The sequence below is a fragment of the Triturus cristatus genome, chromosome 10 (assembly GCF_964204655.1).
Source record: "Triturus cristatus chromosome 10, aTriCri1.1, whole genome shotgun sequence".
NCBI lineage: Eukaryota > Metazoa > Chordata > Amphibia > Caudata > Salamandridae > Triturus > Triturus cristatus.
Window position 1 is genome coordinate 1,057,802,532 of NC_140593.1, and position 13,957 is coordinate 1,057,816,488.

The following is a 13,957-nucleotide window of genomic DNA, read 5'->3' on the forward strand; positions in this document are numbered from 1 at the left end:
ATGGAGCTTCCCGAATCCTGTGTGGTAATACTACTAATTGGTAGTTGTGTTACTTCAACCACAAATCATGATAAAACTGCAAATGTAACATTAAATGCAGATTATATGTTTCCACATTTTTCCACAATCAGAGGTTAAACAAAGCACCCTTTTTTTGTAGGTAATAAAAAGGCCTGCACATAAAGTTTATTACACACCCATAATCTCCCTAGGAGCCTGAGTGTTGGGTTACCCATGGCTAGCGTAATTTTCTGTTTTCTTTACGCCTACTCTGATTATAGATCTTAAAATCTATTCTGGGAACTGTGAAACCGGATGTGTGCTTTATGTTCTATGCTAGCAACAGTCACCAGGCTGTACAGAAACTGGGCGTGTGCATTGTGTTCTGTACTGGGAACATTCACCATGATGTACAGAATGGTACCAACATTCACTGTGCTGTACAGAAACGTAGGGCGTGCTTCGTACTCTATGGTAGCAACATTCACCATGATGTGCAGAATGGTACCAACATTCACTGTGCTGTACAGAAAGCGAGCAATATTGACCATGATGTACAGAGTGGTACCAACATTCACTGTTCTGTACAGAATGCTAGCATCATTGACCATGATGTACAGAATGGTACCAACATTCACTGTTCTGTACAGAATGCTAGCAACATTCACCATGATGTACAGAATGGTACCAACATTCACTGTTCTGTACAGAATGCTAGCAACATTCACCATGATGTACAGAATGATACCAACATTCACTGTTCTGTACAGAAACATAGTGCGTGCTTCGTGCTCTGTGCTAGCAACATTCACCATGATGTACAGAATGGTACCAACATTCACTGTTCTGTGCAGAATGCTAGCAACATTTACCATGTTTCACAGAAACTGGATGTGTGCTTTGTGTTCTATGCTAGCAACATTCACCAGGCTGTACAGAAACTGGGCGTGTGCATTGTGTTCTGTACTGGGAACATTCACCATGATGTACAGAATGGTAACAACATTCACTGTGCTGTACAGAAACGTAGGGTGTGCTTCGTGCTCTGTGCTAGCAACATTTACCATGATGTGCAGAATGGTACCAACATTCACTGTGCTGTACAGAAAGCGAGCAATATTGACCATGATGTACAGAGTGGTACCAACATTCACTGTTCTGTACAGAATGCTAGCATCATTGACCATGATGTACAGAATGGTACCAACATTCACTGTTCTGTACAGAATGCTAGCAACATTCACCATCGCCTTGGAGCCTCCGTGTGCGGTAGAGGGAGCTGTGAGCGGCCACAGCACTGAGGAGGGACCCGGAGGCCATGGGGGCCAAGAGGAGCATCGCAGCCGCTGCGCTGCTGCTGGCAGGACTACTGTAGCCTCCTGGTTTACAGTGAGCACGTAGCTATATGTCTGAGATCTTGGAAGGCAGGAAGTGACCGGAGCAGGCAGGCTGCAGTCAGAGCCACAAAGGAGGGATACAGGCCGGTGACCCCTCTAACCGCGGCCGGGCCCCCTACAGCCCCCTCCCTCGGACCCGGACAGCGCTGCAGCCCAACCCAGCGGCAAGGACTCCACTTTAACGGAACAAACAGCGTACCAGCCTCCCAGCGTACCAGCCTCCCAGCCTCCCAGCCTCCCAGCCTCCCAGCCCACCTCTCGCCGCACCCGCTCCGCGGGTGCCGCTTCGTCGGTGGGTGTCGGTAGAGGCACCATCCAGAGGACCAGAGGCGAGGAATCCAGCACAAAGACAGCAAGGCGGTTAGGGGCGCGAGGGACCAGCGGGGCTGCGAGCGTGCGGGGACTTCATTTCCCAGAAGTCCCTGCAAGACCACGGAAGAGCTTCCGGTCCGCTCTCCCTGCTGGGCCCGCCTCCCGCCCTTTACGCCTCCCACATAACAACACCCCTCTCCCGCAGCGCGGGACGCAGCTTGGGCGAAGACAGGGCAAAGACAGGGCAAAGACAGGGCCGTTAGAGGACGGCCACGGCCCTGTCACCCTGAGCCCTACGACGATCCCCCTAGCCCCTCTTGAAGCCAAACGCACATTTTTGGGACTTAAGATGCGTCCCAAAACAAGAAGCGCTACTAAGAAAGTGGCTCTGGTCACACAAGTAACCGGCCCAATAGATCTCTTTATATCCAGGGTCAATGATACCATTGACAAAAGCATCATCTTACTGGAGAAAAGAGTCTCCTTGGACCTCATGCAGGCAAAACGATCATCGCTCGGTTCACTTGCAACTGCAAATTCCCCCGTTCACCCGGTAGCCAACAATTGCTCATTGCCACTACCAACAAATACCGCTCCAACGCTGACTGTTCCAAATTCTGTCGATTTGTCCGTAACCCAATCGGACTCTGATTTATCATACGTCGATCTCGATGCAACCCCAGACCTAGAAGCCTGCCAATCATCGGTCGAGAAATTAGACCAGAGTGACGCTAATAATCCTGTACCACCTGACCCAGAAACGATCCGAGATACAACAAAAATAAGGGAAATCGTCTCCACCAATCTCATGGCAATGCCAACCAGCAAGGAAAAACCAAAGACAAAAGGAAAGAACCATAATTTGACTACACCAACCCCTAATACCTCGGCAGGTATACCCTGCTGGGTGGAAAATATGGTTATGGACTTAAAATCCGACCTTGAGGCAAAAATTACAGCGCAGATTAAACCACTCATTTCAAAATTGGACAGACTCACGTCATTAATCAACACCAAATGTAGTTGTAAATCAAGCAGGAATGGTTTCGCCCCAACGCAGGGCATACAGGAAATACCCCAAAAAAAACCATCCAACACTAAACAAGTAACCAGCACAATAAACAAGACTAACTTATCACTAACCAAAAAAGCGGCAGTACCTCATCCACTAGACAAAAAAGCGACCAATCTGGATGTCCCCAAAAACACCCTGGGCGCGGTAGATCTTTCGACCACTACCCAAACAGGCCCAGAAGCTCAAGCAAAATCAAAAACAAATAACAGGCAAACGAAAGGAAATCTCACCATCACAGCAGAGACCCCCTCCCAAGAAAATCCACCAGATCTGAAGACCAAGCAACCTCGGCCCAAAATAATCAACTTACCCCCGGAAGCTTCTCCCTTCGTGGTGGTGTTAACAGCAGTTCCCCCACTGAAGGAGGGCGTAAAAGAAACCTTCGCAGAGCTGAGGAATAAATGTGCCCAATGGCTCCACATCCACAGACCACTACCCGCCCACATCAGGGGCGACATCTTCTCTGCACGTAGAGGAGATTGGGTTGGTAGAAGCACGAAGACAATCACGGGGGATGTCATCAGTATCAAATTCAGGGAGATAGGGGCAGCAAACTACATTTGTAACTCGTCCAATAGAGGACCTGCCACACAAATAAACCCCTTTCCTCTCTCTTACTTCCTACCTCCATCCACAAGGCAAAATTTCTCCTCGTTCGCACACCCAATAAACCCCAACTTTATAAACCCCTCTGACCACAATATCTACCACCCCCAACACCACTCAGAGAGGTTTAGACCCCTGCATAACTTACAGTATCCAGCCTTTCAGTGGCATCCACCTGCTGCATTTCCCCAAACCACTCCTTTTGTTACCCCACCCCCGGTAAACCCACCTCCATGGTCACATCATAATACCCAACAATGGTGGCAACCTCAGCAATCTACGCACTATAACAACCACTTATGGCAACAGCCGCGGCAAGGATGGCTTCCCCCATTCAAATCACTAGGTCCAAATCGCCAAGATAGAGACATGAATGAATGGAGTGGACAGGACCATCGGTTAAAGAACAACGACCCTACCCGCTGGGACAGTTGGAACGGCCTCCACTTAACAAACAGATATAGTCCCCTGGACGGCGTCGATTGACCACCACAATTACAGGCATATTCCCAAAACCATACAGACCGCACGGAAACCATTGATCTCCCATCAGTCTCTCCAGACCGAGAGATTCCACCTGCCCCCGTGAAACTAAAAAGAACACAAAGCTCAGATGACAGCTCAGCAAACCTGAGCCTGATTTCATGGAACATTGCTGGTTTAAGGACAAAAATAGAGGATGGGACAATCCTGCATCATACGCTCAATCACCAAGCACTATGTATACAGGAGACATGGTCACTACAAGAATATCACCTGCAGGGGTTCAAGACGTACTCATCCCTCGCGCAGTCGGGACACCTAGGTAGACCAAAGGGAGGTCTGTGTATTTACCTAGCTAACACTATTCAAAATGTTAGAATAAAGGTTATTGAATTGACACCAAACCTGCAGATCCTAGGTCTTTATTTTCAGAAAAGAGAGACGATGATCATTATTAACTTTTATAATAATCTGGGGGAACTGGACTTAGAGAGAGTTTTGGCCAATCTCCACGGAACATTAACCACCCTTATAATGCAGCAAGGAGTAGGAGGCCCGGCATCAATAGTATGGGCAGGCGATTTTAATCTTCACGCCTGTACCCAACCAAGAAGTAAATGCCCAGGCATGGTAACAGAAGATGGCCTCTTACTCACACATTTTTCGCACACCAAAATGGGAAGGCAAATGAATGATCTCCTATCCGATCTGGATCTCCAGATAGTAAACACCTCGGAACATGGGGAAAACTCACTTGCACCTACCTACATAGGACGAGGTCATCAAACCACGGTAGACTTTATAATCATATCAGCCTCTCTGCAAACAAGAGTAAAGAACTTCGAAGTGCTACCGAATTCGCAGAGTGACCACGCAATACTAACTCTGAAAGTCTTATTAATTCATCAAAAATGCTCCCCAGCAATAATAGCAAATGCCCTGACCCAGGAAAACATCAACGTGGACAAACTAAATGGGTATACTATAAAGTGGGTGAGGATCAACCCTGAAGAACTCACTAAAGAATTAATAAGGTCAGTTCACCCACAAATTGAAACCTGTTTGGACCCAGATACTAACGACATGGAGCTTTTAACTAACTTCGCCAAAATCATGGATAAAATAAAATTGTTACTTACAAGAAAACAAAAAACTGACTCATCGCGGACCACAGGATGGTTCAATCAAGAGTGCACCAAGGCACATACAAGACTAAAATTAGCCTTAAATAAAAATGATAGGGACTTCAGTGCAATAGCCATTCTCAGGAGCGAATACCTAAAAATAAGGAAAAAGAGGAAAGAGGAACTGAAGCAAGCGCTGTGGCACGAACTCCATACTAGTGCTCAAGAAAAAAATTCAACAGCCTTCTGGAGAATCATCAGAACCCCTTTCCTGGCGGCCGAATCGGGCCCAAAAATCGAAGTCGCCATAGATGCTGCAACCTGGGTATCACACTTCACTAGCATCTTCCAAAAACCAACTTACGATCTAGAGCTAGAAGTAGGAGAAAAAATACTCCCACCTTACCCAATAGATATTAAATTCGAAATTTCTGAAATTCTTGCGGCATTGAACTCCACCAAAAAAGGCAAGGCTCCAGGGCCGGACGGCGTCCCAGCAGACTTTTTTAAATACCAGATAGACCTCTGGGCACCAATTTTAACAAGGGTTTGTAGCGCCACGGCAAAAGTAGGAATTTTAGAGTCCTGGACCAAATCTATAATGGTCCCGATTTTTAAAAAAGGTAATCGTATGGACCCCGCCTGCTATCGCCCAATCTCCCTGTTGGACTCACTGGGGAAAATAGCAGGAAGAGTGATACTAGAAAGATTACAGGACTGGGCGGAAGAAAAAGGTATCCTATCCGATCTCCAATTCGGATTCAGAAAAGGATTAGGCACGGTCGAGCAAGCCTTAAATCTATCAATAATTGTCGGAAAATATGTGCACGCAAAGAAGGCAAAACTTTATATGACTTACGTAGATCTGTCCGCGGCCTTTGACTGCGTCTCCCACACAAAATTGTGGTCCCTTCTAGCTCAGATCGGGGTAGACCAACCACTTTTGAACTTTTTAAGGGAACTCTACTCCAATCCATCCGCAAGAGTTCGCTTCGGGACAAAGGGAGAACTGACGGAGACTTTCACAGTAGAGCGGGGGGTCAGACAGGGATGCGTCCTGGCACCCTTTCTTTTCTCCCTCTACACCAACAACTTGGAGGTTGAGTTACTAAAGGGTGCCTGTGACCTCCCAAGGGCCAATCATCGCCCGATCCCCGCCCTGCTGTATGCGGATGACGCCGTCCTCCTTGCACAAACTCCCCGTGAACTCCAAAGGTCCCTAAACAGATATTCCCGGTATATGAAAACTCTTGACCTCCACATAAATGTGAAAAAAACTTTCGTAATGAAGGCTGGGGTCGGGAAAAAACAGCAAACATCCATCTACCTCGACAGCCAAAAAATTGCCTCAACAAACGATTATTGTTATCTGGGGGTCACGATAGACAATAAACTTTCCTGGAAACCAGCAATAGAAGCTAGAAAGCATTGTTTTAAAAGAGCTCTAGCAGCTTTGATGTCGTTTTCTCAAAAATTAGGAAAACGTCCACCCAGAGAACTGCTAACCATATATAGAGCCAAGTGCCAATCTACAGCCCTATATGGAGCAGGACTATGGGGATACACGGACGTTACTTCTCTGCAAACTGCAGAAAATAAGTTCTTCAGATTTATCCTGTCTGCCCCCAAAACATCTTCCGTTTACGCCTGCCACTTAGAATTAGGGGCATCATATATTGAAGATCTTGCCAAAATCCAACCTCTTCTACTCTGGCGACGAATTTGGGTGGCAGACACAAACGACGTCACAAAAACAATACTGGCGGATGCAATGTCTCTGCACTATGCTTTTAAAATCAAATGGCTGGCCTATATCCGGACCTTTCTTGGCGATCTCGGACTGGAAAAATATTATTGTAATCCCGAAAAACTCGGGGAAATCACAAACGACAATTTAAAGAAGCGAGCGTTGGACCATCTGACAAATATGAGACTTCAGGCAGAAGCTGGAAAACAGTCGGTGCAGCATGCTACGCTGGTCCAAGCTACTCTTTCAATGCAGCCGTATTTAAAACTTGACATTGGCACCTTTGAACGTTTTCTCCTGATAAGATTTAGATTGAACATATTTCATAAACTGGTGGCCTTTCCAACGCCAAATGTGTGGGATTTAAATCCACCCCCATGCCCATGTGATGGGACATCAAATCAATCTTCTATTCACACAGTCCTATTTTGTAAATTTTATCAGGAACACCGTAAACTCTGGCTACTGACCCTTTTAAAATCCTGGGGTCTCAGACAATGCAGAGCAGCCATGTTAAGTTTGCAGCTTTTGGACACCGAAGCCACATGTTATCATGTCCTTAATTTTCTGAAATGTATTTATAGACATCGGAAAAACCTTTAAACAGTACCGTAATTTATTTTCTGCTTTTTTAACTTTTAAAACTAGATCTCCTTGAAAGACTTTTTAAATTGTAATTGTAATGCTTTTATGGATCGTAAACAATCCGAATAAAGTTTATATTCATTCATTCATTCATTCACTGTGCTGTACAGAAACGTAGTGCATGCTTCGTGCTCTGTGCTAGCAACATTCACCATGATGTACAGAATGGTACCAACATTCACTGTTCTGTACAGAATGCTAGCAACATTCACCATGATGTACAGAATGGTACCAACATTCACTGTTCTGTACAGAAACATAGTGCGTGCTTCGTGATCTGTGCTAGCAACATTCACCATGATGTACAGAATGGTACCAACATTCACTGTGCTGTACAGAAAGCTAGCAATATTGACCATGATGTACAGAGTGGTACCAACATTCACTGTTCTGTACAGAATACTAGCAACATTCACCATGATGTACAGAATGGTACCAACTTTCACTGTTCTGTACAGAATGCTAGCATCATTGACCATGATGTACAGAATGGTACCAACATTCACTGTTCTGTACAGAATGCTAGCAACATTCACCATGATGTACAGAATGGTACCAACATTCACTGTTCTGTACAGAATGCTAGCAACATTCACCATGATGTACAGAATGGTACCAACATTCACTGTTCTGTACAGAAACATAGTGCGTGCTTCGTGCTCTGTGCTAGCAACATTCACCATGATGTACAGAATGGTACCAACATTCACTGTTCTGTGCAGAATGCTAGCAACATTTACCATGTTTCACAGAAACTGGATGTGTGATTTGTGTTCTATGCTAGCAACATTCACCAGGCTGTACAGAAACTGGGCGTGTGCATTGTGTTCTGTACTGGGAACATTCACCATGATGTACAGAATGGTAACAACATTCACTGTGCTGTACAGAAACGTAGGGTGTGCTTTGTGCTCTGTGCTAGCAACATTTACCATGATGTACAGAGTGGTACCAACATTCACTGTGCTGTACAGAAACGTAGTGCGTGCTTCGTGCTCTGTGCTAGCAACATTCACCATGATGTACAGAATGGTACCAACATTCACTGTTCTGTACAGAATGCTAGCAACATTCACCATGATGTACAGAATGATACCAACATTCACTGTTCTGTACAGAAACATAGTGCGTGCTTCGTGCTTTGTGCTAGCAACATTCACCATGATGTACAGAATGGTACCAACATTCACTGTGCTGTACAGAATGCTAGCAACATTTACCATGTTTCACAGAAACTGGATGTGTGCTTTGTGTTCTATGCTAGCAACATTCACCAGGCTGTACAGAAACTGGGCGTGTGCATTGTGTTCTGTACTGGGAACATTCACCATGATGTACAGAATGGTACCAACATTCACTGTTCTGTACAGAATGCTAGCATCATTGACCATGATGTACAGAATGGTACCAACATTCACTGTTCTGTACAGAATGCTAGCAACATTCACCATGATGTACAGAATGGTACCAACATTCACTGTTCTGTACAGAATGCTAGCAACATTCACCATGATGTACAGAATGGTACCAAAATTCACTGTTCTGTACAGAAACATAGTGCGTGCTTCGTGCTCTGTGCTAGCAACATTCACCATAATGTACAGAATGGTACCAACATTCACTGTTCTGTGCAGAATGCTAGCAACATTTACCATGTTTCACAGAAACTGGATGTGTGCTTTGTGTTCTATGCTAGCAACATTCACCAGGCTGTACAGAAACTGGGCGTGTGCATTGTGTTCTGTACTGGGAACATTCACCATGATGTACAGAATGGTAACAACATTCACTGTGCTGTACAGAAACGTAGGGTGTGCTTCGTGCTCTGTGCTAGCAACATTTACCATGATGTACAGAGTGGTACCAACATTCACTGTGCTGTACAGAAACGTAGTGCGTGCTTCGTGCTCTGTGCTAGCAACATTCACCATGATGTACAGAATGGTACCAACATTCACTGTTCTGTACAGAATGCTAGCAATATTCACCATGATGTACAGAATGGTACCAACATTCACTGTTCTGTACAGAAACATAGTGCGTGCTTCGTGCTCTGTGCTAGCAACATTCACCATGATGTACAGAATGGTACCAACATTCACTGTGCTGTACAGAATGCTAGCAACATTTACCATGTTTCACAGAAACTGGATGTGTGCTTTGTGTTCTATGCTAGCAACATTCACCAGGCTGTACAGAAACTGGGCGTGTGCATTGTGTTCTGTACTGGGAACATTCACCATGATGTACAGAATGGTAACAACATTCACTGTGCTGTACAGACACGTAGGGTGTGCTTCGTGCTCTGTGCTAGCAACATTTACCATGATGTACAGAGTGGTACCAACATTCACTGTGCTGTACAGAAACATAGTGCGTGCTTCGTGCTCTGTGCTAGCAACATTCACCATGATGTACAGAATGGTACCAACATTCACTGTTCTGTACAGAATGCTAGCAACATTCACCATGATGTACAGAATGGTACCAACATTCACTGTTCTGTACAGAAACATAGTGCGTGCTTCGTGCTCTGTGCTAGCAACATTTACCATGATGTACAGAGTGGTACCAACATTCACTGTGCTGTACAGAAACATAGTGCGTGCTTCGTGCTCTGTGCTAGCAACATTCACCATGATGTACAGAATGGTACCAACATTCACTGTGCTGTACAGAATGCTAGCAACATTTACCATGTTTCACAGAAACTGAATGTGTGCTTTGTGTTCTATGCTAGCAACATTCACCAGGCTGTACAGAAACTGGGCGTGTGCACTGTGTTCTGTACTGGGAACATTCACCATGATGTACAGAATGGTAACAACATTCACTGTGCTGTACAGAAACGTAGGGTGTGCTTCGTGCTCTGTGCTAGAAACATTTACCATGATGTACAGAGTGGTACCAACATTCACTGTGCTGTACAGAAACGTAGTGCATGCTTCGTGCTCTGTGCTAGCAACATTCACCATGATGTACAGAATGGGACCAACATTCACTGTTCTGTACAGAATGCTTGCAACATTCACCATGATGTACAGAATGGTACCAACATTCACTGTTCTGTACAGAAACATAGTGCGTGCTTCGTGCTCTGTGCTAGCAACATTCACCATGATGTACAGAATGGTACCAACATTCACTGTTCTGTACAGAATGCTAGCAACATTTACCATGTTTCACAGAAACTGGATGTGTGCTTTGTGTTCTATGCTAGCAACATTCACCAGGCTGTACAGAAACTGGGCGTGTGCATTGTGTTCTGTACTGGGAACATTCACCATGATGTACAGAATGGTACCAACATTCACTGTGCTGTACAGAAACGTAGTGCATGCTTCGTGCTCTGTGCTAGCAACATTCACCATGATGTACAGAATGGTACCAACATTCACTGTTCTGTACAGAATGCTAGCAACATTCACCATGATGTACAGAATGGTACCAACATTCACTGTTCTGTACAGAAACATAGTGCGTGCTTCGTGCTCTGTGCTAGCAACATTCACCATGATGTACAGAATGGTACCAACATTCACTGTGCTGTACAGAAAGCTAGCAATATTGACCATGATGTACAGAGTGGTACCAACATTCACTGTTCTGTACAGAATGCTAGCAACGTTCACCATGATGTACAGAATGGTACCAACTTTCACTGTTCTGTACAGAATGCTAGCATCATTGACCATGATGTACAGAATGGTACCAACATTCACTGTTCTGTACAGAATGCTAGCAACATTCACCATGATGTACAGAATGGTACCAACATTCACTGTTCTGTACAGAATGCTAGCAACATTCACCATGATGTACAGAATGGTACCAACATTCACTGTTCTGTACAGAAACATAGTGCGTGCTTCGTGCTCTGTGCTAGCAACATTCACCATGATGTACAGAATGGAACCAACATTCACTGTTCTGTGCAGAATGCTAGCAACATTTACCATGTTTCACAGAAACTGGATGTGTGATTTGTGTTCTATGCTAGCAACATTCACCAGGCTGTACAGAAACTGGGCGTGTGCATTGTGTTCTGTACTGGGAACATTCACCATGATGTACAGAATGGTAACAACATTCACTGTGCTGTACAGAAACGTAGGGTGTGCTTCGTGCTCTGTGCTAGCAACATTTACCATGATTACAGAGTGGTACCAACATTCACTGTGCTGTACAGAAACGTAGTGCGTGCTTCGTGCTCTGTGCTAGCAACATTCACCATGATGTACAGAATGGTACCAACATTCACTGTTCTGTACAGAATGCTAGCAACATTCACCATGATGTACAGAATGGTACCAACATTCACTGTTCTGTACAGAAACATAGTGCGTGCTTCGTGCTCTGTGCTAGCAACATTTACCATGATGTACAGAGTGGTACCAACATTCACTGTGCTGTACAGAAACATAGTGCGTGCTTCGTGCTCTGTGCTAGCAACATTCACCATGATGTACAGAATGGTACCAACATTCACTGTGATGTACAGAATGCTAGCACCATTTACCATGTTTCACAGAAACTGGATGTGTGCTTTGTATTCTATGCTAGCATGCTAGCAACATTCACCAGGCTGTACAGAAACTGGGCGTGTGCATTGTGTTCTGTACTGGGAACATTCACCATGATGTACAGAATGGTAACAACATTCGCTGTACAGAAACGTAGGGTGTGCTTCGTGCTCTGTGCTAGCAACATTTACCATGATGTACAGAGTGGTACCAACATTCACTGTGCTGTACAGAAACGTAGTGCGTGCTTCGTGCTCTGTGCTAGCAACATTCACCATGATGTACAGAATGGTACCAACATTCACTGTTCTGTACAGAATGCTTGCAACATTCACCATGATGTACAGAATGGTACCAACATTCACTGTTCTGTACAGAAACATAGTGCATGCTTCGTGCTCTGTGCTAGCAACATTCACCATGATGTACAGAATGGTACCAACATTCACTGTGCTGTACAGAATGCTAGCAACATTTACCATGTTTCACAGAAACTGGATGTGTGCTTTGTGTTCTATGCTAGCAACATTCACCAGGCTGTACAGAAACTGGGCGTGTGCACTGTGTTCTGTACTGGGAACATTCACCATGATGTACAGAATGGTACCAACATTCACTGTGCTGTACAGAAACGTAGTGCGTGCTTCGTGCTCTGTGCTAGCAACATTCACCATGATGTACAGAATGGTACCAACATTCATTGTTCTATACAGAATTCTAGCAACATTCACCATGATGTACAGAATGGTACCAACATTCACTGTTCTGTACAGAAACATAGTGCGTGCTTCGTGCTCTGTGCTAGCAACATTCACCATGATGTACAGAATGGTACCAACATTCACTGTTCTGTACAGAATGCTAGCAACATTCACCATGATGTACAGAATGGTACCAACATTCACTGTGCTGTACAGAAAGCTAGCAAATTTCACCATGATGTACAGAATGGTACCAACATTCACTGTTCTGTACAGAATGCTAGCAACATTCACCATGATGTACAGAATGGTACCAACATTCACTGTGCTGTACAGAATGCTAGCAACATTCACCATGATGTACAGAATGGTACCAACATTCACTGTTCTGTACAGAATGCTAGCAACATTCACCATGATGTACAGAATGGTACCAACATTCACTGTGCTGTACAGAAAGCTAGCAAATTTCACCATGATGTACAGAATGGTACCAACATTCACTGTTCTGTACAGAATGCTAGCAACATTCACAATGTTTCACAGAAACCGGATGTGTGCTTTGTGTTCTGTGCTAGCAACATTCACCAAGCTGTACAGAAACTGGGCGTGTGCATTGTGTTCAGTGCTAGCAACATTTCCCATTCTGTACAGAATGCTACGTCATGCACAATGCTGTACAGAAACTGGATGGGTATATATTGGCAAGGGTTCCCGGCGACCCTTTTGTACACAAGTGCACACTGCTGAACATGTTTTTCTTGCGATTAACTAAACAGACTTAAATGTGAAAGGGATGTGAGATCATTTATACTCACAGACAGAAGGTGAAAATGGGAATCTTTTGATAAAAAGCACTGCAAAGCCCCAAGGTTCACTCAGACACGTAAAAGCAGCAATTCTCGTGCGAAATTCGTGTACTAAGGAAGAAAATAACTAACCAACTTCACCTAACCCTTGTCCTAGCAGGCACAATCCTTCATGCTGTGATATCGTATGAACATATTTGTGATGCATACTACTAAAGGACTTTGAATTGTAAAATAACGATAGTGCTACACAATGTTAACATGATTTTCCACTCTGGCTTTCTCAAAATGAAGGCATTTTTTCAGGTTGAAATGTAAATTGCTGTCACTTTTTGATTCAGATTTTTTTCCTCCACAGCTATGGAACCTGGACACATGGAATTTTTCGGAAACTGGGGATCCCTGGACCGAGGCCCCTTCCATTCATTGGAACATTCCATGGCTATAGGAATGTAAGTGCAGAAACTTTAAGATTTCTCTGTGCCATTGACTTGTTTCCTCGATCACGCATCCGTCAACACTACAGCTGTCAGGA

At 44.5% G+C, this 13,957-nt stretch overlaps 1 protein-coding gene across 1 annotated transcript in view; it reads left to right on the top strand.

The window, feature by feature from the left end:
• The window catches only part of LOC146796559 (cytochrome P450 3A21-like), a 426,463-nt gene that overhangs the window by 72,015 nt on the left and 340,491 nt on the right, over positions 1–13,957 (top strand). The window contains exon 2 of the mRNA XM_085629195.1: positions 13,781–13,874. Coding sequence (XP_085485321.1) covers positions 13,781–13,874 — 94 coding nt within the window. The remainder of the gene's footprint in view (positions 1–13,780; positions 13,875–13,957) is intronic.